The sequence below is a fragment of the Aotus nancymaae genome, unplaced genomic scaffold, assembly GCF_030222135.1.
Source record: "Aotus nancymaae isolate 86718 unplaced genomic scaffold, 86718_ANA_hifiasm-v0.15.2.pri h1tg000016l, whole genome shotgun sequence".
In the NCBI taxonomy this organism is placed as follows: Eukaryota; Metazoa; Chordata; class Mammalia; order Primates; family Aotidae; genus Aotus; species Aotus nancymaae.
This window is the reverse complement of record NW_026988428.1, coordinates 35,070,299-35,092,685: the sequence shown is the minus strand read 5'-3', so window position 1 is coordinate 35,092,685 and position 22,387 is coordinate 35,070,299. Positions and strand designations below refer to the sequence as shown.

The window sequence follows — 22,387 nt, the reverse complement described above, 5'->3', positions numbered from 1 at the left end:
TCTAGGTACAGTGCCCAGGAGGACTCTTACTGTCAACAGAGCATCCCTCATATGCTAAGTGCTTGAGGAGATCAAGTGAAAGAGAAAACATATGGCCCTGTCATTCATCTGGTAGGTAAATAATGTATATGCTCAAGAAACAGAGTGAGGACCAGGTGTGGTAGCTCACACCTGTAACCCCAGAAATTTGGGATGCCAAGGCGGGGGGCTCACTTGAGTTCTGGCATTCAAGTCCAGCCTGGGCAACATACGGAGACCCTGTCTCTACAAAAAAAAAGTTAGCTGGGCATGGTCACCTGTGCCTGTGGTCTCAGCTATTCAAGGTTGAGGTGGGAGGATCACTTGAGCCCGGGAAGCTGAGGCTGTAGTAAGCCATGATCACACCCTTGCACTCCAGCCTGTGCAACAGTGCAAGACCCTGTCTGGAAAAGAAAGAAAGAGAGAAAGAAAAGGAAAGGCAAGAGAAAGAAAGGGAGGGAGGGAATGGCCTATAAATTACATAGTGAAGTTATTAGAACAATAATGTAATTAAAAAAGTAATATTGGCTGGGCACAGTGGCTCGAGCCTGTAATCCCAGCACTTAGGCAGGCTGAGGCTGGCAGATCACTTGAGCCCAGGAGTTCAAGACCAGCTTGGGCAGCATATGGTGAAACCTCATCTCTACGAAAAATACAAAAATTAGCTGGGCATGGTGGCACATACCTGTAGTCACAGCTACTTGGGAGGCTGAGGCAGAAGGATCGCTTGAGCCCAGAAGGTTGAGGCTGCAGTGAGACAAGATGAGGCTACTACTACATCCAGACTGGGTGAAAGAGTGAGACCCTATCTCAAAAAATAAAATCAATAGATAATATTAATTAGAACAATGTGGTATGTATTATACAGGAAGGCTTCTCGGAGGAGGTAAATCTTGAATTTGCAAAGCTTGCAAAGTTAAAAGGGACCCAATTAGAAAGATTAGAGGTATATATGGCCAAGCCTACCTGATTTGGTATCTGCCTCCCTTTCCAACCTCATTTTGTACAATTCTCCCCCACCTCTTGCTGTGTCCCACCCTACAAGAGACCAAATGTTTGTGTCCCCCTCAAAATTCATAGGTTGAAACTAGCCCCCAATGTGATGGTATTAGGTGGGCTCTTTGAGAGGTGATTAGGTCATGAGAGCAGAGCTTTCATAAATGGGATCAATGCCCTTATAAAAGGAACCCCAGAGAGCTTCCTAGCCTGCTTCTGCCATGTGAGGATGGCTGTCTATGAACCAGGAAGCAGGCCCTCACAAGAAATCAAATCAGCCAGCATGTTGATACTGAACTTTCCAGCCTCTAGAACTGTAGGAAATATATCTATGTTGTTTATAAGCCACCTAGTCTATAATTTTTTTTGATACTGAATACTTCACTGTCCACAAATTCCCAAAGTAACCATTATTCTGATTTCTATCAGCGTAGATTACTTTAGCTGATCCTTGATCTTGATCAGTCCACAAGGACTGATCTTGATACTGAACTTTCCAGCCTCTAGAACTGTGAAAAATAAATCTATGTTGTTTATAAGCCACCTAGCCTAAAAAAAAAATTTTGTTTTTTGAGACGGAGTCTTACTCAGTCACCCAGACTGGAATACAATGGTGTGATCTCAGCTCACTGCCACCTCTACCTCTCAGGTTCAAGCGATTCTCCTGCCTCAGTGTCCTGAGTAGCTGGGACTACAGGCGCGTGCCACCACACCCAGCTAATTTTTGTATTTTTTTTTTCTAGAGTGTTCAGCAGGATAATTTTTGTATTTTTAGTAGAGATGGGCTTTGACTATATTGGCCAGACTGGTCTTGAACTCCTGACCTCATGATCCACCTGCCTCAGCCCTCCCAAAATGCTGGGATTACAGCTGTGAGCCACTGGGTCCAGGCTTTTTTTTTTTTTCAGATGGAGTTAGGCTGGAGTGCAGTGGTGCAGTCTCCACTCACTGCAACCCCTCCTGGGTTCAAGCCATTCTTCTGCCTCAGCCTCCCAAGTAGCTGGGATTACAGGCATGCGCCACCACACCCAGCTAATTTTGTGTTTTTGGTAGAGACGAGGTTTCACCATGTTGACCAGGCTGGTTTCGAACTCCTAACCTCAGGTGATCCACCTGCCTTGAGCTTCCAAAGTGCTGGGATTACAGCTGTGAACCACTGTGCCTGGCCAAAAAAAGTATATCTTTTTAAAAAAGTAATATACTTTTATTGCAAGAAGACTACCAATACCACATACTGGTGAGGATGTAGAACAACCAGAACTCTCTCATACATTGCTGATAGATAGAAATTGGTTCAAACACTATAGAGAACTATTTAGCAGTATGGACAAAAGCTAAATATATACCCCAAACCTATCCTACTCCTCAGTATTTACCCAGAAGAAATAAATGCACATATTCACCAAAACACTTGTACAGGAATGCTCATAGCAGTTTTACTCCTAAGAGCCCCAAACAGGAAACAACCAAATGCCCATCAATAGAATAGATAAATGGTGGTATAATTATGCAATAGAACACTACACAGCAATCAAAAAAATACTGCTACATTCAACAACATGGATGAATCTCAAAAACATGTGTTGAGGCCGGGGATGGTGGCTGATGCCTGTAATCCCAGGACTTTGGGAGGCCGAGGCAGGCAGAGCACTTGAGGTCAATAGTTCGAGACCAGCCTGGCCAACATGGTGAAACCCTGTCTCTATCAAAAGTATAAAAAATTAGCCAGGCGTGGTGGCATACACCTGCAGTTCCAGCTACTCAGGAGGCTGAGGCAGGAGAATTGCTTGAACCTGGGAGGGGAGGCTGCAGTGAGCCGAGATCATGCCACTGCATTCCAGCCTGGGCGACAGAGCAAGACTCTGTCTAAAAAAAAAAAAAAAAAAAAAAAATTGTTGAGTGACAGGAGTCAAACACAAAAGAGTGCATACTATCTGATTCCACTTATGAGAAGTTCAAGGATCAGCTAAAGTAATCTATGCTGATAGAAATCAGAATAATGGTTACTTTGGGAATTTGTGGACAGTGAAGGAACATAAGGGAATCCTCTCAGGTCTTGGAAAGGCTCTATATCTTGTTTTGAGTGGGGATTACATGGATATGTGTGTGTGTGTGTTTGTGTATACGTGTATATATATACATGTATATATGTATGTATATGTGTATATACGTATACACGCACATATATACACATGTAATATGTAAATACATGTAAAAATTTGTCATGGTATACACAAAATTTGTATATTTTACTGTGTACATGTTATGCCCCAATACAAAATTAAAGAACAAGAAGTAAAATATGCTCATCAAATAATTAAGCATTGCAGAAGTGTATACAATGTAAAGAAAATCATGATTAACTTTTTTTTTTTTAGACAGAGTCTTGCTCTGTCGTCCAGCTGGAGTGCAATGGCACAATCTCAGCTCACCACAACCTCCACCTCCCAGGTTCAAATGATTCTCCTGCCTAGCCTCCCTAGTAATTGGGACTACAGGCACGTGCCACCATGCCCAACTAATTTTGTATTTTTAGTAGAGACAGCCCCTGGCCGATTAACATTTTTATGTATGTCTCCCTGAACTACTCTGATCACATCCATATTTCCTTCTTCAAACTGTTGCTAATATCCGTGCCATCCAAAGCCTTTGCTCTATCTTTGTGTAGCACCAAACCAAGTGACATAGATTAAAAGTTTCAACCTTCATGTGACAAAGTTCAGCAGCAATACTGAGCCCCTTCTTCACATAAAGAGTACTGTACATGGGGGGCCCCGTCTCTCTACCCACTTGGGGGCCCACCCCCAGTTAAAAAAAAAAAAAAAAGTAGTGTACAAAAATGAGTCACAACCAGTGCCCTCAAAGAATTCAGTCCAGGAAGACCACAGGAACTACAGACCAAACAAAAACCCCAAGAACTGTAATACCATGCCGCGTAGTAGAGTTTCACAGGGCCATGAAAATGAGTTCAAACTACTGGACAGGGAATGACACCTTACAATTGTATAGAGCTTGCAGCTTTCATTTTTTTTTCACATACAGGCTCACAAACTTGTTTTATAACTAATGAAGAAGTTAAATTACTTGCCTGGACTGCTAGTGGAAGAGTTGGGACTAAAACCTAAGTATATACATATATAAATGCACGTAATACATTGGTTACTCATAAGTCTGCTGCCAGCAATACCTGCTCACTCCCAGATGGAAACAGCAAGCTGACACAGCCTGAGCTCCACTGGCCAGGTTAACCAGGAGGCCAGGCCATTGAATGCCCTTCCACCAGAAGGCTTTACAGAGCAGTCCTGGGGAGGACTGAGTCCTCCATTTACATTGTCACACTGCCTCTAACCCATCTACCTCTAGCTATCATCAGACCACCAAATATCCCGGGAGGGTGGGAGGGGAAACAGCCTAGAGAGACAGCAGGTGCCTCTGTGTTGGGATCCACATTCATTGGATTTACAGAGCCTCCTTCCTTCCCAGTTCTTCTCCCCTCATTCCCACTCTTCCACTTTGGTCTGGCAACTTTTTCCTCTCTCATTTGTCCGCTACTCCAATCTGCTTTCCTTCAGCCCCCAACATCCATCCCTTTTCTGGTCCCCTCTCTACCTTCAGAAGCTAACAGAGGTTTTTCACCATTCCACCGAACTTTGTCATTCTGTTCACATTTCCTTGTCTACTTGGACAAGAAGGCCGGAAAGCTGCTTTTAGACAACACAGCCCAGGGCTGCCACTGGGTGAGGGACCTGGGACCCTTCGCTGCTTTGGTGCCGGGCCACAGCTGTTCAGAGGTTCTCCACGTTAGCTGAGGGATGTCTGAGTTCCCCTGCCTTTCTTTCTTTCCTTTTCTTTCTTTCTTTTTTTTTTTGAGATGCAGTTTCGCTCTTGTTGCCCAGGCTGGAGTGCAGTGGCACAAAGTTTCGCTCTTGTTGCCCAGACTGGAGTGCAATGGCACGATCTCGGCTCACCGCAACCTCTGCCTCCCGGGTTCAAGCGATTCTCCTGCCTCAGCCTCCCGAGTAGCTGGGATTTCAGTCATGTGCCACCATGCCCGGCTAATTTTGTATTTTTAGTAGAGACGGGGTTTCTCCATGCTGCTCGGGCTGGTCTTGCTCTCGATCTCAGTTGATCCGCCTGCCTCGGCCTCCCAAAGTGCTGGAATTACAGGTCGGAGCCACCACGCCTGGCCCGCTCCTCCCACCCTTTCTAGGGAGGGAGAGAGAGATATAAACTTGACTTTCAACATTGAGGAGTTGACTACCTAGAGGAAAGGTGGTGGCAGGGAGTCACCGCCCCAATCCTCGGCTGAAGGCCTTGTGGCATGGGGGGGTCCCCAGTCCGGACTCCAGCTCCCACTCTGGCACCTTACAAAATGAAACCACCTCCGCGACATCTCGAAGGGGCTGAGTGACCACCCCACTGACCGTCCATCCCTGTCCCGGGAGAGAGCCTCCCGGGCCTCCCGCTAGGCCAGGGCCCGAGGGTCCCCTCCCAACCCCCACCCCTCGCTCCCGGCTCCCGTGCTCCCCTCCCTTCCCTGACCGCCCGCCCAGCCCGCCGCCCCCGGCGGCTGGCGCGGGCGGTGCAGCATGCGGCAAAGCTCTTTGCATAAATTATGCTCATGACGCAGCAGCTAAAAAAATCCAAGTAGCAGAAGGAGGGAAAAAGGGGGGGGAGGAATAAGGGGGGGTCGTGGAAGGGGGGAACGAGGAAAAATATATACCTGACCGACCCCCACCCGGCTTCCCCTTCCCGCTTCCCGGCCGTCCCCCTTCCGCCCGGCGCAGCCCGCGGAACCCCCTTCGGCTCTGCCCAGCCCAGGCTAGGGGCCCGGGGGCGGCGGCGGGTCCCGACCAGCTCCCGGGCCGAGCCGAGCCCAGCCAAGCCGCACTGGCTTCTTTGTCTGCGGGCGGCGGCCGCCGTGGCCCCGGCCCCGGCCCCGGCCCCCTGGCCCGGGCTGTGAGATGAATCTCTAATCGGTGGCCGCCGGGGACCCGGGGCGAAGGCGGCTCGGGCTCGGGCTCTGGTAAGTAGCGGGGTCCTGGGCGGGGAGGGGTTTGCACGGAGGGGGAGGGGGCCGGGCAGGGGAGGTTTCGGGTTTGGTTAATATGCAATGCCCGTAATTAGCATAATTTATATATTTATGATAAAGAGAAAAAAAGCCGTGGGGCCGGGGCGGCGGGATGCGGGGCCGGGGCAGCGGGGAGCTGTGGGAGCCGGACGGCGCGCGGTTGCCCGCCTGGGGCCGGACACCCGGGGGCCGCGCCCTCGACTGCCCGCGGGCCGCCCTGGACCCGGAGCGGCCGCCAGGTGGACCCGGTGGGGAACCCGGACCTGGCCCCTCCCCGTTTCTGTCCCTGGAACCCTGGTGGTGTTCGGACCACAGGGGACGCTCTGCACACAGACCCGGTGGCGATCAGGAGCGGATCCCTGCCCCGCTGGAGAACACGGACTCCTGAGTTCCTGGCGGTTAGGGCCAGCTGGGGCGGCCAGGGTGACCTGTCACAATTCTCCTGAATGAACAAACTCTGGGATGACCGGTGGGACTCGGGGTTAGGGACCCGGGCGTTGCTGGAAGGGTGGGGCAGTGATGGGAGAGTCACCATCGGGCAGAGCATGAGCACTTCATAAATATTTAATAACGATATTATTATTAATAAATAGTCATAATAATGGGCCCGATGTAGGCTCCCTGGGCAGGCTCACCTGGCAAGGCCAAAGGAGCTCCCAGCATACCCTGTAACCTCCAGTTTCGCTGCAGAATGCCCCGCTTAGCCCGAATGGAAGCCTAAAACCGTCACAGAATAGCGTCTGCCGCTGGGCAGGGGGAAATCAGAAGAGTTCAGGAAGCCTTCCTGGGCCAAAGAAAAGAGGCTCTTTGCGGAGATTTTTAACGTCATCTGCCCTTCCCCAATTCCTTGTTCCAAAAGTAGAGGGCTGGTCTCCAATTGTTCATATACATGTATCCCATGCCCCTTATTTGGCAATCTAAGGTAGCCAACATTGACTGGCTGAGGCCTTCTGAGGAATAATTCCATATATTCCATTTTGATTCAAGTCCGGGTGTTCAAAGCGATACTTCTGTTACCTGGTACTTCGCTTATCCGCTGTAGAACTTCATTTCTTCGTTGGTTCAACAAAAATACCCTCTCAGTGCCATGCTCTGAACAATTCAGACAAAACTTCTGTCATGGAGTTTTTATTCTGGGGGTGGACAAGTAGATGCTAAACATGAAAACAAACAAGGTAATACCATGAAGTGATTGTGCGCGAGTGTGTGTGTGTATGTAGCCATTTCTTCTGTTTTGTACCTGGAAATACTTCCTGGCAGTTAAGAAAAGTGAGTCAGGGGCCAGGTGCCATGGCTCATGCCTGTAATCCCAGCACTTTGGGAGGCCAAGACAGGTGGATTACGAAGTAAGGAGTTCAAGACCGGCCTGGCCAAGGTGTTGAAACCCCATCTCTACTAAAAATACAAAAATTAGCCAGGCGTGGTGGCACTCGCTTGTAGTCCCAGCTACTCGGGAGGCTGAGGCAGAAGAATTGCTTGAACCTAGGAGGCAGAGGTGGCAGTGAGCCAAGATCATGCCACTTGACTCCAGCCTGGCCGACAGAGTGAGACTCTGTCTCAAAAACAAAAAAAGAAAAGAAAAGTGAGTCAGAAGAAATTTGCTCTTGTAATGTTTGTTTATCTGCATTTTGAAGGAATTTTGAGATAAGCTTATATTCTCGTCCCCAAGATATACTCAACGTAAAATTATCGGAGTAATCTTTCCCTTTTTCTCTTTTGAGACGGAGTCTCGCTGTGTCACCCAGGCTGGAGTGCAGTGGCACAGTCTTGGCTCACTGCAACCTCCGGGTTCAAGTGATTCTCCTGTCTCGACCTCCCAAGTAGCTGGGATTACAGGCAAATGTTGCCACTCTCGGCTAATTTTTTTGTATTTTAGTAGAGACGGGGTTTTACTGTGTTGCTTAGGCTGGTCTCGAACGCCTGGGCCTCCCAAAGTGTTGGGATTACAGGCGTTAGCCACCACGCCCAGCCATCTTTTACATTTTAAAAATGCTTTATAATTTAAAACGTTTTTATGTGCATGCTTTACTTCAGTTCAAAATAATAGCAATGATAATAACACATATATAGTGTTTGCTTCATTCTAGGCCCTGTTTTAAGTGCCTTCTGTGAATATTAATTTAATCCTCATAATAACCCATGAGATGGTTACTATAATTTGATTCCATTTTGGATAAGGAAACTGAGGCTTAGAGGGACTACCTGTAGTAGAAGCAGTATTCAAGCTGGGTCTTCTGCCTTTAAATCCCATGCTCTGTGTCAAAATGAGGGTTCATGAGGCAGAAGAGAGAGTGGGATCCAGGAGAAACTGGCCAAGGGAGGAAGATGGAATGAGAAACTGGATGGGCACTTTAGGAAGGGGTCAATGTGGTCTGGGTTCTCCAGAACTCAATTCTACATCTTTGAAATTTTTTTTTTTTTTTTTTTTTAGACGGAGTTTTGCTTGTTACCCAGGCTGGAGTGCAATGGCGCGATCTCGGCTCACCACAACCTCCGCCTCCTGGGTTCAGGCAATTCTCCTGCCTCAGCCTCCTGAGTAGCTGGGATTACAGGCATGCGCCACCATGCCCAGCTAAATTTTTGTATTTTTAGTAGAGATGGGGTTTCACCATGTTGACCAGGATGGTCTCGATCTGTTGACCTCGTGATCCACCCGCCTTGGCCTCCCAAAGTGCTGGGATTACAGGCTTGAGCCACCGCGCCTGGCGCTTTTTTTTTTTTTTTTTTTGAGACAGAGTTTCACTCTGTCACTCAGTCTAGAATGCAGTGGCATGATCTTGGCTCACTGCAACTTCCACTTTCTGAGTTCAAGCAACTCTCCCACCTCGGCCTCCCAAGTAGCTGAGACTATAGGCGCACACCACCATTCCCCGGGTAATTTTTGTATTTTTAGCAGAGATGGAGTTTCACCATGTTGGCCAGGCTGATCTCGAACTCCTGACCTTAAGTAATCCACCTGCCTCAGCCTCCCAAAGTGCTGGGATTACCGGCGTGAACCACCACACCCAGCCTATACTACGTCTTTGAAATCATTTTTAAGTAGCCCCAGTATGAGAAATGGAGCCAAAACATTTGAAATAGGGTGTGTGTTTTGAGGGAAAAGGTAGGAAATATGAAGAGGCTAAGTGATGTGGCTATGACATGACCTCGTATCTTAAATGTTTTCAGCCCATACTCATGAACCTGGTTATGTGCCAGATATTATGCTAGGCACCAGTGATATGATGATAAGCACATGAGCCCTGCCTTCCTGGAGCTTACAGTCTACTAGGAACATACCAACTTTTCATTTAAAAATTCCTTCCTTCCTTCCTTCCTTCTTTCCTTCCTTCTTTCTTTCTTCTTTCTCTCTCTCTCTTTCTCTCTTTTCTCTTTTTTCTTTCTCTTGCTTTCTTTCTCCTTCCTTCCTTCCTTCTTTTCTTTTCTTTTCTTTCTTTTCTTTTTTTAAGACAGAGTTTCACTCTTGTTGCCCAGGCTGGAGTGCAATGGTGTGATCTCGGCTTGCCGCAACCTCCGCCTCCCAGGTTCAAGTGATTCTCCTGCCTCAGCCCCCCGAGTAGCTGGGAATACAGGCATGCACCACCATGCCTGGCTAATTTTGTCTTTTTAGTAGAGATGAGGTTTCTCCATGTTGGTCAGGCTGGTCTCAAATGCCCGACCTCAGGTGATCCGCCCGCCTCACCTCCCAAAGTGCTGGGATTACAGGTAAGAGCCACTACGCTTGGCTCTACTCTCCTATTTTTTGGTCACCTCATTACTCTTTTTTCTTTCTTCTGTGTGTGTGCCTAGCTGGTCTGACAACAGCTTGGCAAGACTGTTAGCTCTGCTGATGGTTTAGGGCATAGGGGTGGGGGCCGGTCTGGAGCAGAATTGAGATCCTCTGTTTTTTAGTGTCTCCTGAGTCTTGGGGTCCAGAGCAATCCCTATCAGCCTTCTCCTGTTTCCTGAGAGGAGGCTCTGTGTGGTGTCAGGAGGATGGGGTTTGGGGAGGTGGACAGAGCCTTGAAGTTTGAATCTGCCACTGACTCTCCAGTGTCCTTGGTCAAGTCACCTGACCTCTCTCTACCTCTATGTACATATAGATAAAAATGAAGATGATTAGCCGGGCGCGGTGGCTCACGCCTGAAATCCTAGCACTTTGGGAGGCTGAGGCGGGTGGATCACCTGAGGTCAGGAGGTCAAGACCAGCCTGACCAATATGGTGAAACTCCGTCTTTAAAAAAAAAAAAAAAAAGAAAAGAAAAAAAATGAAGATGATTGTGGTAAAAGCATCATGCTAAGCATTTCATTTACATGATCTTATATCATTATAATAATCCATAGGGTTTGCCTATTTAATCACCATTTTATTTATTTAATTATTTATTATTTTTATTTTTTAAGACGGAGTCTCGCTCTGTCGCCCAGACTGGAGTGTAGTGGCGCAATCTCAGCTCACTGCAACCTCCACCTCCCGGGTTCAAGCAATTCTCCTGCCCCAGCTTCCCGAGTAGCTGGGACTACAGGTGCCCACCACCATGCCCAGCTAAGTTTTCTACTTTTAGTAGAGACAGGGTTTCCCCATGTTGGCCAATCTAGTCTTGAACTCCTGATCTCAGGTGATCCTCCTGCCTTGGGCTCCCAAAGTGTTAGGATTAAAGGTGTGAGCCACCACACCGCCTACTCAAATTAGGCAAGGCATTTAAGGATTTCTTTACTAGGATCTCAGGCTATTTTAGGGAGTTCTGATTTGTTTGGGATTTCCCAGTCCTTCTCCTTTGTATCTTGGAATACTGCTCTAAACTCAAAGCAGGTCCAGAGGAGAATAACAGGTAGAACAAGGCTGTCTGGCTCATTCTTCCCCACTGAAAATCCTGCATGACCCTGGACCTCTTTGGATTCTCAGGGCATGCAAATGCCTTAGCACTCGCAGTTCCTTTTACCCCTGAGACTGCTTGGGGTTTTGTTTTTATATTTATTTATTTGGAACAAAGTCTTGCTCTGTCACCCAGGCTGGAGTGCAGTGGCATGATCACAACTCACTGCAGCCTTGACCTCTGGGGCTCAAGCAGTCCTCCCACAGGTGTGCACCACTACACCCGGCTAGTTTTTTTGTTTTTTTTTTTTGAGTTGGAGTCTCGCTCTGTAGCCCAGGCTGGAGTGCAGTGGTACAATCTTGGCTCACCACAACCTCCACCTCGGGGGGTCAAGCGATTCTCCTGCCTCGGCCTCCCAAGTAGCTGGGACTACAGGTGTGTGCCACAACGCCCAGATAATTTTTTGTATTTTTAGTGGAGATGGAGTTTCACCGTGTTAGCCAGGAAGGTCTCAATCTCCTGACTTTATGATCCTCCAGCCTCAGCCTCCCAAAGTGCTGGGATTACTGGCATGAACCACCGCGCCCGGCCTGGTTTTGTTTTGTTTTGTTTTTTAATCTTTTGTAGAGATGGGGAAGGTGTCAAACTCCTAAACTCACATGATCCTCTCAAAGCACTGAGATTATAGGCGTGAGCCATTGTGCTCAGCTCTGCCTGGGTTTTTAGATGTTAGCAAGGAAAACAAGGGGTAAGTGAGCCATTTGCTAGCCAACCAGAGTGCCTTGCCAGGCCCCATCCAGGGGTTTTTCAAACCCAACTCACTGGAGAAAGAAGGTAATGGAGAGGGCCCTTGGTGTGCTCTGCTTCCCACCCCAGCTTTAACCAGAGCAGCTCTGCTATGATCTGTGTATGTATTGGGATTCTACTGCTGGGACGGGGACAGGAGCTCCTTCTCTTGAAACAGACAGCTGATTGTCTCTCCCTCTTGGCCTTCAGGCTGTGGGCACTACATAGCATCATGGGCTCAGAGGAGTCCATCCAGGTGTGCTATTTATGCAGTCATTGGGGAAATGGTCAAAAAGCAAACCAAAGATGGCTTTCTAGTCACTGGAACCCAGCCACAGCCGAGGCTTGAAAAAAATCTGGAAAGTTCCTGACAAGGAGATGGGAGCAGTTCCAGAGGAAAGTCTGCACAGATACCAAGCAAAGGGAACACACAGGGCACAGCTCAGAGTCAAAATGCTAAGTGTCTACTTGTCAGAGAGGTGTTGATATCACATACATGTGTAATAGGAGCCATCTAAAGGTAAGACAGAGAGAGATGGAGTCAGATCTGGAACAAGGGAGGTCTTGGACTCTGCTCTGCCTGGATTTCTGGTGGGCTGAAATCTGGCTAGTGGGTTGGAGTGGGCTTAGGTGTGGCTAGAGGCTCTGTCTCAGGACAGACTTTGCCCTTGGCTTAAAGGACCAGACACCGAGGACCCAGGTCCTCATAGCTCATACATTCTTAAGGGTGGAAGGGATATCAGAATCACCCAAGCCTTATCACTACTTGAATCCCACTAACACAGTCACAAAGTGGACACTTGCCCCTGCTCAACCACTCCCGGTGAGTGGCCGTAATTGGCGGCAAAGAGCCAGAGGCCACAGTGAGACTATAAGCAGGCTTTACTCTCCTCTCGAGCAGATGGCTTGCTGCTCTATGATGATTAGCTACTGCTGCCTTACGCCTAATGACCTTCTTTGGAATTGGAAAATTCTTCTCCCCATGAAACGTATGTATCAAGCTGTAATGCACCCAGATTAACCTTGCGTAGCTTTCATTTCAATTTTGTCTCTTCCTCTTATTTTCTTTGCATATGACTTCTATATTTAACAACTTTCATAGCTCATCCCAATTCCTACCCAGAAGTGATGGTAAATTGCCAAGTTCTCTGGAAAACCTCATGGAAGACTACCATGTACAAAATCTAGGGAGATAGGAGTTTAAGACTAGCCCTGGCAACATAGTGAGACCTCATATCTACCAAAAAAAAAAATAGCTGTCCATGGGTAGTCACAGCTACTCTGGTGGTTAAGGTGGAAGGATCACTTGGGACTGGGAGTTTGAGGCTGCAGTGAGCCATGGTCATGCCACTACATTCTAGCCTGGGCAACAGAGCAAGACCCTCTCTCAAGAAAAAAATCTGAGGGGAGACATCACCCAAGAAAGAGGCTTAGAGCCCCAGTGAGGTAGATGGATGCTCACCAGTTCTTCCAGAAAATTCCTCAGCCCCTCCTGCACCCCCTCTTCCTACCTGAAAGGGGAAGGCTCAATTCCTCTTTTTTTCTTAATTGTTAGGTATCTGGAATTGCTTGCCCTCTCCTTGACCCCCATTCTAGAGAGGTTAGGGAGGGAAGAGGAGGGAAGGAACCTCATGGTTCTCCTTACCTGGTTGATCAGGGAACATTCTGCCAAGCAATGAAGATGCTTAAACCCCAAGGGATAATCTAGCAATTCCATTCCTAGGTATATACTCAAAGAATTGGAAACAGGTGTTCAAAAAAAATTATACCCAATAGTCATAATACACTATTCACAATAGCCAAAAGTTAGAACAACCCAAATATCCATCAACTAATGAATGAACAAACAAAATGTAGTATATCCATACAATAGAATTTTATTCAGCTGGCCAGGCATGGTGGCTCACACCTGTAATCCTAGCACTTTGGGAGGCCAAGGCGGGTGGATTACGAGGTCAAAAGATCAAGACCATCCTGGTCAACAGGGTGAAATCCCATCTCTACTAAAAATACAAAAATTAGCTGAGCATGGTGGCGTGCGCTTGTAGTCCCAGCTACTCAGTAGGCTGAGGCAGGAAAACTGCTTGAACTTGGGAGGTGGAGGTTGCAGTGAGCCAAGATTGCACCACTGCCCTCCAGCCTGGCAACAGAGCAAGACTCCATCTCAAAAAAAAAGATTATTCTGCCATGAAAAGGAATGAAATTCTGACACATGCTACAACGTGGATGAACCTTGGAAACATGCTAAGTAAAAGAAACTAGACACAGAAAGCCACATATTCTTTAATCCCATTTACATGAAATATCCAGAATAGGGAACTCCATAGAGAAAGCACATCACTAGTTTCCAGGGCTTGGGTGGTGGCAGTGGAAGGTGAAAGACTATTCGTGGATATGGAATCTCCTTTTAGGTTGATGAAAATGTTCTGGGACTAGACAGTGGTGATGGTGGCACAGGTGTGAATGTACCAGATTCCACTGTATGGTGCACTGTAAAGTGGCTAAAATGGTTAATTATATGGGATGTGAATTTATCTTAGTCTGTTTGGGCTGCTTTAACAAACTACCATGAACTAGGTAGCTTAAAAAGCACAGAAATTTATCATAGTACTGAAGGTGGGAAGTCCAAGCTCAGGGTGTTGTCTGGTGATGGCCCACTTCCTCATTAACAAAGCCTTCTTGCTGTGTCCTCACATAGTCAAAGGGGTGAAAATATCTCTCTCACACTAGGGTCTTGCTCTGTTGCACAGGCTGGAGTGCAGTGGCGTAATCACAGTTTACCACAGCTTCAACCTCCTGGGCTCAAGTGATCCTTCCGCCTCAACCTCCTGAGTAGCTGAGACTACAGGTACGCACCACCACTCTCAGCTAATTTTTGTACTTTTTGTAGAGATGGGGTTTCGCCATGTTGCCCAGGCTCGCCTGGAACTCCTGGGCTCAAGCAATTCACCTGCCTTGGCCTCCCTAAATGCTGGGATTACAGGGATGAGCCACTGTACCCAGCCTCAGGCCTCTTTTATATGGTCACTAATCCCATTCCTAATTACCTTGCAGAGGCCCTACCTCTTAATGCTATCACCTTGGGGATTAGAATTTCAACACATGAATTTGGGGGGAACGACACATTCAGACCATAGCAGAAGGGAAAGGTGAATCCAGAACACCCCTCTGGGCTTTGTTTCCCCATCTGTCACATGCAGATAATAATGTCCCCCATTCCCCACGCCCCCAGAGTTGGCATGAGTAATACAGCAAGCAATTTGTGTTACATAAAATGACTAGCATACAAGATGCACTCAAAATAAATGTTAATTGCTTTTTTCCTATAAAAGTGTCTAAACCTATTTGCCTCTTTTTTTTTCTCTCTCTCTCTCTCTCTATCTGTCTCTTTCTTTTTTGAGACAAGGTCTGCTTCTGTCACCCAGGCTGGAGTGTACCAATTACTGCTCACTGCAGCCTCTGCCTCCCAGTTTCAAGCAATCTTCCCACCTCAGCCTCCTGAGTAGCTGAGACTATAGGCATGCACCACAATGCCCGGCTAATGTTTTTATTTTTTATTTTTGTTTTTAGTAGAGACAGGGTCTCACTATGTTGCCCAGGCTGGTCTCGAACTCCTGGACCCAAGCAATCCTCCTGCCTCAGCCTCCCAAAGTGTTAGGATTACAGGCATAAGCCACTGTGCCCAACCTATTTTCTTTATTTCTTATGACTGTGGTTTGTGGCTCCAGCCAGACAACCTGTCCTCACATGAGGGCTTTGCCCACTCCTCACTGCACAGGGCAGGCTGTTCACCATCTGGGATGTCTCACCTCCTCTGTTACAGGCCACTGTGGTCTTTGGGCCGCTGTCACAGAGTCGCCCGAGGGGTGATTCTGTGATGTTCCTCCACTGAATCAGACTCTCTTGGAGTAGTTGGGGGAAAAGGTCTAGGGATCTGCATTTATATTTTTATTTTTAAATTATTACTCTGTACTTTATTTATTTTATGTATTTTTTCTTTTTTTTCCATCTCTACCTATTTTGAACATTTATTTGTTTTTTGAGACTGAGTCTCGCTCTACTCTGTACTTTGATACAAATACTAAAATTTTTACTAAATGCTCCAGGAAACCACTTTAATTTATTTATTTTTATTTAATTTAATTAATTAATTTGTTTGTTTTGAGATGGAGTCTTGCCTGTCTCCAGGCTGGCGTGCAGTGGTGTGATCTTGGCTCACTGCAACCTCGACCTCCCAGGTTCAAGCAATTCTCCTGCCTCAGCCTCCCAAGTAGCTGGGATTACAAGTGCCCGCCACCACGCCTGACTAATTTTTTGTATTTTTAGTGGAGACAAGGTTTCACCATGTTGGCCAAGCTGGTCTTGAACTCCCGACCTTGTGACCCACCTGCCTTGTCCTCCCAAAGTGTTGGGATTAAAGGCGTGAGCCACCTCGCCTGGCCTAATTTATGTTTTTACCATCTCTTCTAGGAAATCTGCCCAGATTTCTCTCTTGCTCCTTACCTGAGAGTCTAAGGTTCTGAGTGTCAGGGTCAGATTCACCTTGGGTTCTACTGGGTGTGCTCTCTCCCATCGGACTGGGGGAGCCCCAGGGAAGCTATTTGGCCCTTTCTTTACTCTCACCTTAAGCCCAGATGTTCCTGGTTCTTCTGAATGTTAATTCTCCTAGGATGCAGTAGGAAATGGAGCACTTTAAAGTTCTTAGAATTCTGTTTTTTGGCTGGTGCAGTGGCTCATTCCTGTTACTTAGGGAGGCCGAGGTGGGTGGATCACTTGAGGTCAGGAATTCAAGACCAGCCTGGCCAACATGGTGAAACTCTATCTCTACTAAAAATACAAAAATTAGCCTGGCATGGTGGCACATGGCTGTAATCCCAGCTACTCAGGAGGCTGAGGCAGGAGAATCGGTTGAACCCGGAAGGCGCAGGCTGCAGTGAGCACAGATCGCACCACTGCATTCCAGCCTGGGCAACGGAGTGAGACGCTGTCGCAAAAAAAAAAAAAAAAAAAAATGAATCCTGTTTTTTGGGGGTTTTTTTACTTCTACAGATACTTGGGAGAACCTAGCTTCTCTGTCTTCCTACGATTCTATTCTGACTTTTCTAAATGGTATAGAAATTGTATTACTGTGTTACATCAGCCTTTGCCTTTCCAATCCCATCTTACCCAGGATGTGCTAGGGGTGGGCCGGCCCCCACCCAACCCTGAGAAGTGACCATGGATCCTGGAGCTGGGTCAGAGTCATCTCTGACTGTCAATGAGCAGGTATCTTCTGGGGTGGAAGAGTAGGGGGTAAGGGTGATGGAGCGAGGGGTGTGGGCAAAGGAGGAAGACTCCACAGGGCCCCTTATTATCTGTTTCTTACCAGAGTTCACGGCCACTTCACCTGTCCAGAGGTGCTTGCCACTTAGGATTTCTCAGGGCCTGAGTTTGGGGAGTTAAGCTGTGACTTTAAGGTGTGAAATCAAAATGTACATCACATGTTTAAGTTTACATGGGGAAAGTTTTGACATCAGGTAATTTACTCTTTAGTTTTTCTTCTTGCTTACACACATTTTCTTCTTTGTTTTTTGCAAATGACTATGTCATTTCTTAAAAGGACAAAAAAAAGGCCGGGCATGGTGGCTCACACCTATAATCCCAGCACTTTGGGAGGCCAAGGTGGTGGGTCACCTGAGGTCAGGAGTTCAAGACCAGCCAGGCCAACATGGTGAAACTCTGTCTCTACTCAAAATACAAAAATTAGCCGGGGGTGGTGGTGGGCACCTGTAATCCCAGCTACTTGGGAGGCTGAGGCAGGAGAATCACTTGAACCCAGAAGGTGGAGGTTGCAGTGAGCCGAGATCGTGCCACCGCACTCCAGCCTGGGTGACAGAGCAAGACTCTATCTCCAAAAAAAAAAGTATGAACTTCTCTGAAATTGGAGTGAAGTCCCTCATAGGGCAAGCTGGAGGCAGCACAAGAGCTGCTTTTGGGATGTATTCATTCATCTCATATTCTCCTGATGGGTCACATTGTCAGTTTTTCCAGCCCAGTTTGGCTGGATCCACTTTCAGGCTTAAAGAGTGTGTTATGAGAGTGATTTCAGGCACAGGCCAGATGCAGAGAGGCCTGACACAAAGCTGTTTAATTTACAGACTTTGTCTCTGATTCTTGAATGGCCCAGTTGGCAGGGCTACTGTGCTGGTGATGAAGAGCCAGTGTGGGGCGTCTGGGCATGGGAGGGAGACCGTGTTCTGAGGAGACTCAAGGTCCGCCTGCATTGCTCATGCATGGAGATTGCCCTTGAGGTCTGAGCATGCCCACAGCAGGTGGCAGGACAGGAGCCACAGGCCCACAGGATAAAAAGCTGCAGTCCAGGAGCGGCGCCAGGCAGAGAAGGAGAGCCTGCTTCTTAGGGATTCTTGACCTTTGTTTTAGGAATTTAGCTTGCAGGGAAATTGAGCCTTTATTCCAGAGTTTTGGAAATAAAGGAATCATGGACCATAAAATTTACTCGGCATTTTAGAGCATTCGTTTTCCATCCCTTTATCTTTGGGGAACTTTCAGATAGTTTCAAGGGAAGTGAAGAGGGATTTGCTTCCTGGCTCGTCTTAAGCTGTGGGTACCATGTTAGGAGCCCTCGGAGCCATGTGCCAATATCCTAGCTGCCAAGAGGACATCCTTCCAAGTTGTAGGATAGGCCATCCACCACTCCCTGCACTGAGTCCAAGAGATGGAACAAAGAGAAATTAGCTCCCAAATGATCTGGCTCTGAGGGACATTTTCTAGCTTGTGTCAGGCCCTTCTCCCTGTCACCAGGGCCTGCTTTCCTCCAGCAGCTCCTTCCCTGGAATCAGGGAGCTGCAGCCTGCTCCAGGCTCTGGAATTCTCACAGAGCACACAGCCCTCTGGACAGAAGGTCTACATCCCGAAGTGCCGCCCCCCCGCCCCCCCCAGCCATACCCAGAGCTTTGGATCCTGTGGCTCTACCAGCCCGTCCCCCAGCAGTGTCTCCATCCTCTGCTTGCAGGTCATCGTGATGTCAGGTCATGAGACCATCCGAGTGCTGGAAGTCGGAGTGGATGCCCAGCTCCCTGCTGAGGAAGAGAGCAAAGGACTGGAGGGCGTGGCTGCCGAGGGCTCCCAGAGTGGAGACCCTGCTGAAGCCAGTCAAGCTGCTGGTGAAGCTGGGCCAGACAACCTGGGCTCCTCTGCAGAGGCAACTGGTACGAGGCCATCGCCCCCACCTGGTACTGCTCCACCTGAGTCCTGAGTCCCGTGGTCCCTGGGGAGCCAGCATGAGTCCCTGGGGCCCAGGTGGTTTTAGGGTCTGGTCTGCCTGCCCACTGGACAGCCTCTGGCCACAGCCTGTGCCTCTGGTCAGCTGCCAGGGCTCCTCTACACTCTTTGTTTCTGGAGCTTTAGATCTAGTTTGAGTCACTTCCAGGCCTAAACTGGGATGGATCAGGGTGAGGTGGGAGGAGACTGGTAGCACTCAGCTCAGGGGATTGAATCAACCTCAGGGGGCCCTAGATCTAAATCACATTCTCAGGCCCAGTGCAGAGAGGACTGGACCTTCAGGATCCTGCCAGCCTCTCCAACTCAGTCTTTTTTGTAGCAGAGCTGGGAAGTCCCAGGAGCTGAGGAGGATGGGAGGGCATCTTACCTGCCTCAGATTAAAGATACAGATTAGGTAGGATCTTGTAGAACTCCAAAGATGACCTTAAGGTGTGAGTGTGATTCTCTTGCAGTATTGCAGTGGGACAGCCTGGGCTGTTGAAGAGGCTGAGCTGTGGGGGATCAGGCACTGCTCCCTGGCCTTGGGGCACCCTCTCATCAGTCTTCCTCATTAACACTTGCAGAGTAGTCATCTCCTTTTGCAGGAAGCTTTGGGCCTCCTTTTTCAGTTTCCCCAGAACATCCCAATTCATTTCCCCTTGACTTCTGCTGTACATTCCCCCTCCCCTTGACTGGAGATCTGGACTGGTGGGGGTGGGCCAAGAAGAAAAGGCAAGAAGAAAGCAAATGAGAACATGCAAACTTCAGAGAGCAACAGCTCCTTAACAAGAAAACCGCATGAGCACACATTACTTGCCCTACCTTCACATCAGTATATGAATTCCTTGGAACCCTAGTAACCTTAGTCATTTTCTTTACTTTTTGGATAAAGAAATGACAAGAGACATGACCATTTTTCCCTAGCCTGGAAATGCTCTGCTTCCATTTTGAGGCCAGGATGGGTCATCACCTGTTCCCAAGGGGCAGTGCCCTGGAGAACAGGCAGGGAAGACAAGGACCCTGCGTCTGCCACTCCTTCCATTCAGCATAGTCATTGTGAAGTGGAACCCCTTTTCAGAAAACAGGGGAGGTTTCTCAGGTGTATTCACTGTGCCCTGTGCCCTCACTTCCCTTTCACCCATTTATCCATCTTCATAGCTCATTTCCTCTGGTGCCTTAATTCTGCTCCTTATCCAAATCCACTCTCCGAAATGGATCCTAAATCAATGATTTTCATGAGTGTTTGCGTAGTGTGCGTCTTCTTCCAGGGGTTTGTGTGTCTAAGCCTTTTACAAAAGGCTCCTCCTCTATAAAGGAATTTTAGTCATCATCAAGCAGCTAAGGGAGGTATTTTGATGGCACCACCTAAGCTGCAAGCTTAGAGAGATGGAAACTTTCTAGGTGTGCAGTGTTAAGAAGGGTTTCCCGCTGGGTGCAGTGGCTCACGCCTGTAATCCCAACACTTTGGGAGGCCAAGGTGGGTGGATCATGAGGTCAGGAGTTTGAGACCAGCCTGGCCAACATAGTGAAACCCCGTCTCAACTAAAAATACAAAAATTAGCTGGGTGTGGTGGCACCCATCTGTAGTCACACCTACTTGGGAGGCTGAGGCGGGAGAATCACTTGAACCTGGGAGGTAGAGGTTGCAGTGAGCCTAGACCACACCATTGCTCTCCAGTCTGGGTGACAGAGTGAGACTCTGTCTCAAAAAAAAAGAAAAACAAAAGAAGAAGAAGAAGGGTTTCCTGTTATTAAAACAAAACAGGCCGGGCGAGGTAGCTCATGCCTGTAATCCCAGCACTTTGGGAGGCTGAGGTGGGTGAATCACGAGGTCAGGAGATTGAGACCATCCTGGTTAACACAGTGAAACCCTGACTCTCCTAAAAATACAAAAAATTAGCCAGGTTTGGTGGCACATACCTGTAGTCCCAGCTACTTGGGAGGCTAAGGCAGGAGAATCACTTGAACCCAGGAGACAGAGGTTGCAGTGAGCTGAGATCATGCCACTGCACTCCAGCCTGGGTGACAGAGCAAGACTCCCATCTCAAAAATAAAAAAATAAAATAAAAAATAAAACAAAACAAAACTAAGTAACAGGAAACTTTTTCAGGATGAAAACAGAATCTATTGGTTTGTGTCACTCTAAATTACTATCCAGTCTTTGTCACACATACATATTTTTATTGGTGTGGCCACTAAAGGTAGACTAAGTAGTGTGACACCACAACATAATTTCATGTATGTTTGTCTTTTATTGACATAGAGTCACACACCTGCTTCTGGTTTTGGCCATTGTCAAATTGTCTGGGTTTTCATTTTCATAAACAGTGCTGCTTTGAATGTTTTTGTATTGGTCCTTTAAAAATTTTTGTGTGTGATATAGTCTACTAAAATTTCCTTTGAGGCTAGGCACAGTGGCTCACACCTGTAATCCCAGCATTTTGGGAGGCCTAGACAGGCAGACCTCCTGAGGTCAGGAGTTTGAAACCAGCCTGACCAACATGGTAAAACTCCACCTCTGCTAAAAATATCAAAATTAGCCAGGCGTGGTGGTGCACTCCTGTAGTCTCAGCTGCTCTGGAGGCTGAAGCAGGAAAATCACTTTAACCCGGCAGGAGGCAGAGGTTGCAGTGAGCTGAGATTACACCATTGCACTACAGCCTGGGCAACAGAGCAAGACTCCATCTCAAAAAATAATAACAATAAAATAAATAAAATTCCCTTTGAAGGGAAATTAATTGTTAACATAGGAGTAAGTCATTTCATGGAAAATATAAAATCTTGCTATCAATGAGAAGAAAAGTAATTGACTATAAAGTGTGACATCCTGTTAAGCCAGGAAATAAGTAAGTGGTGATAAAATCTATATCGGTGGGTGGGCATGGTGGCTCATGCCTGTAGTCCCAGCACTTTGGGAAGCTGAGGCAGGCAGACTGCTTGAGCTCAGGAGTTCCAGACCAGCCTGGGGAACATGGCAAAACCCCCTCTCTACAAAAAAATTAAAAATTAGCCAGGAGTGGTGGCACATGCCTATAGTTACAGCTACTCGGGAGGTTGAGGTGGGAGGACCACTTGAGCCTGGGAAGCTGAGATCGCACCACTGCACTCCAGACTGGATGACAGAGTAAGACCCTATCTCAAAAAAACAAAACCAATCAAAACTATTGAGTGGTGCTGTGGAGAAGCAGGTACATTGGTGATGGTTCTGTGAGTTCATTTAGTCTTTCCGTACAGTCTAGCGGGAAGCAGTAGAAGCCCTAATGTATGTAAAACCTTGGACTCCATGGTCCTGCTAAATATGCCCTAATAAAACGAATATTTTGCTTCTTTAGAGGGTAAGCTTTCATCATTTATGTTTGTCACTTTCCCATTTTCTCACTTACTTGCTATGTTTTCTTGCATTTTGTCCAACAAAATGTTTTAAAATTTTTCATATATTCAGTCTCTCTTTATGTTTGCT

At 47.5% G+C, this 22,387-nt stretch overlaps 1 protein-coding gene across 3 annotated transcripts in view; it reads left to right on the top strand.

The window, feature by feature from the left end:
* The first annotated feature begins 5,975 nt into the window (after positions 1-5,975).
* The window catches only part of POU6F1 (POU class 6 homeobox 1), a 31,705-nt gene continuing 15,293 nt past the window's right edge, over positions 5,976-22,387 (top strand). Inside the window, exons 1-4 of one of the 3 annotated variants that reach the window (XM_012450218.2) lie at positions 5,976-6,040; positions 14,418-14,515; positions 16,838-16,932; positions 18,680-18,899. In XM_012450218.2, the coding sequence (XP_012305641.2) occupies positions 16,885-16,932; positions 18,680-18,899 (268 nt within the window). In that variant the 5' untranslated portion in view covers positions 5,976-6,040; positions 14,418-14,515; positions 16,838-16,884. Of the gene's footprint in view, positions 6,041-11,193; positions 14,516-16,837; positions 16,933-18,679; positions 18,900-22,387 lie in introns of those variants that run through there. The other 2 variants (XM_012450221.3, XM_012450220.3) reach the window with 2 other exon arrangements.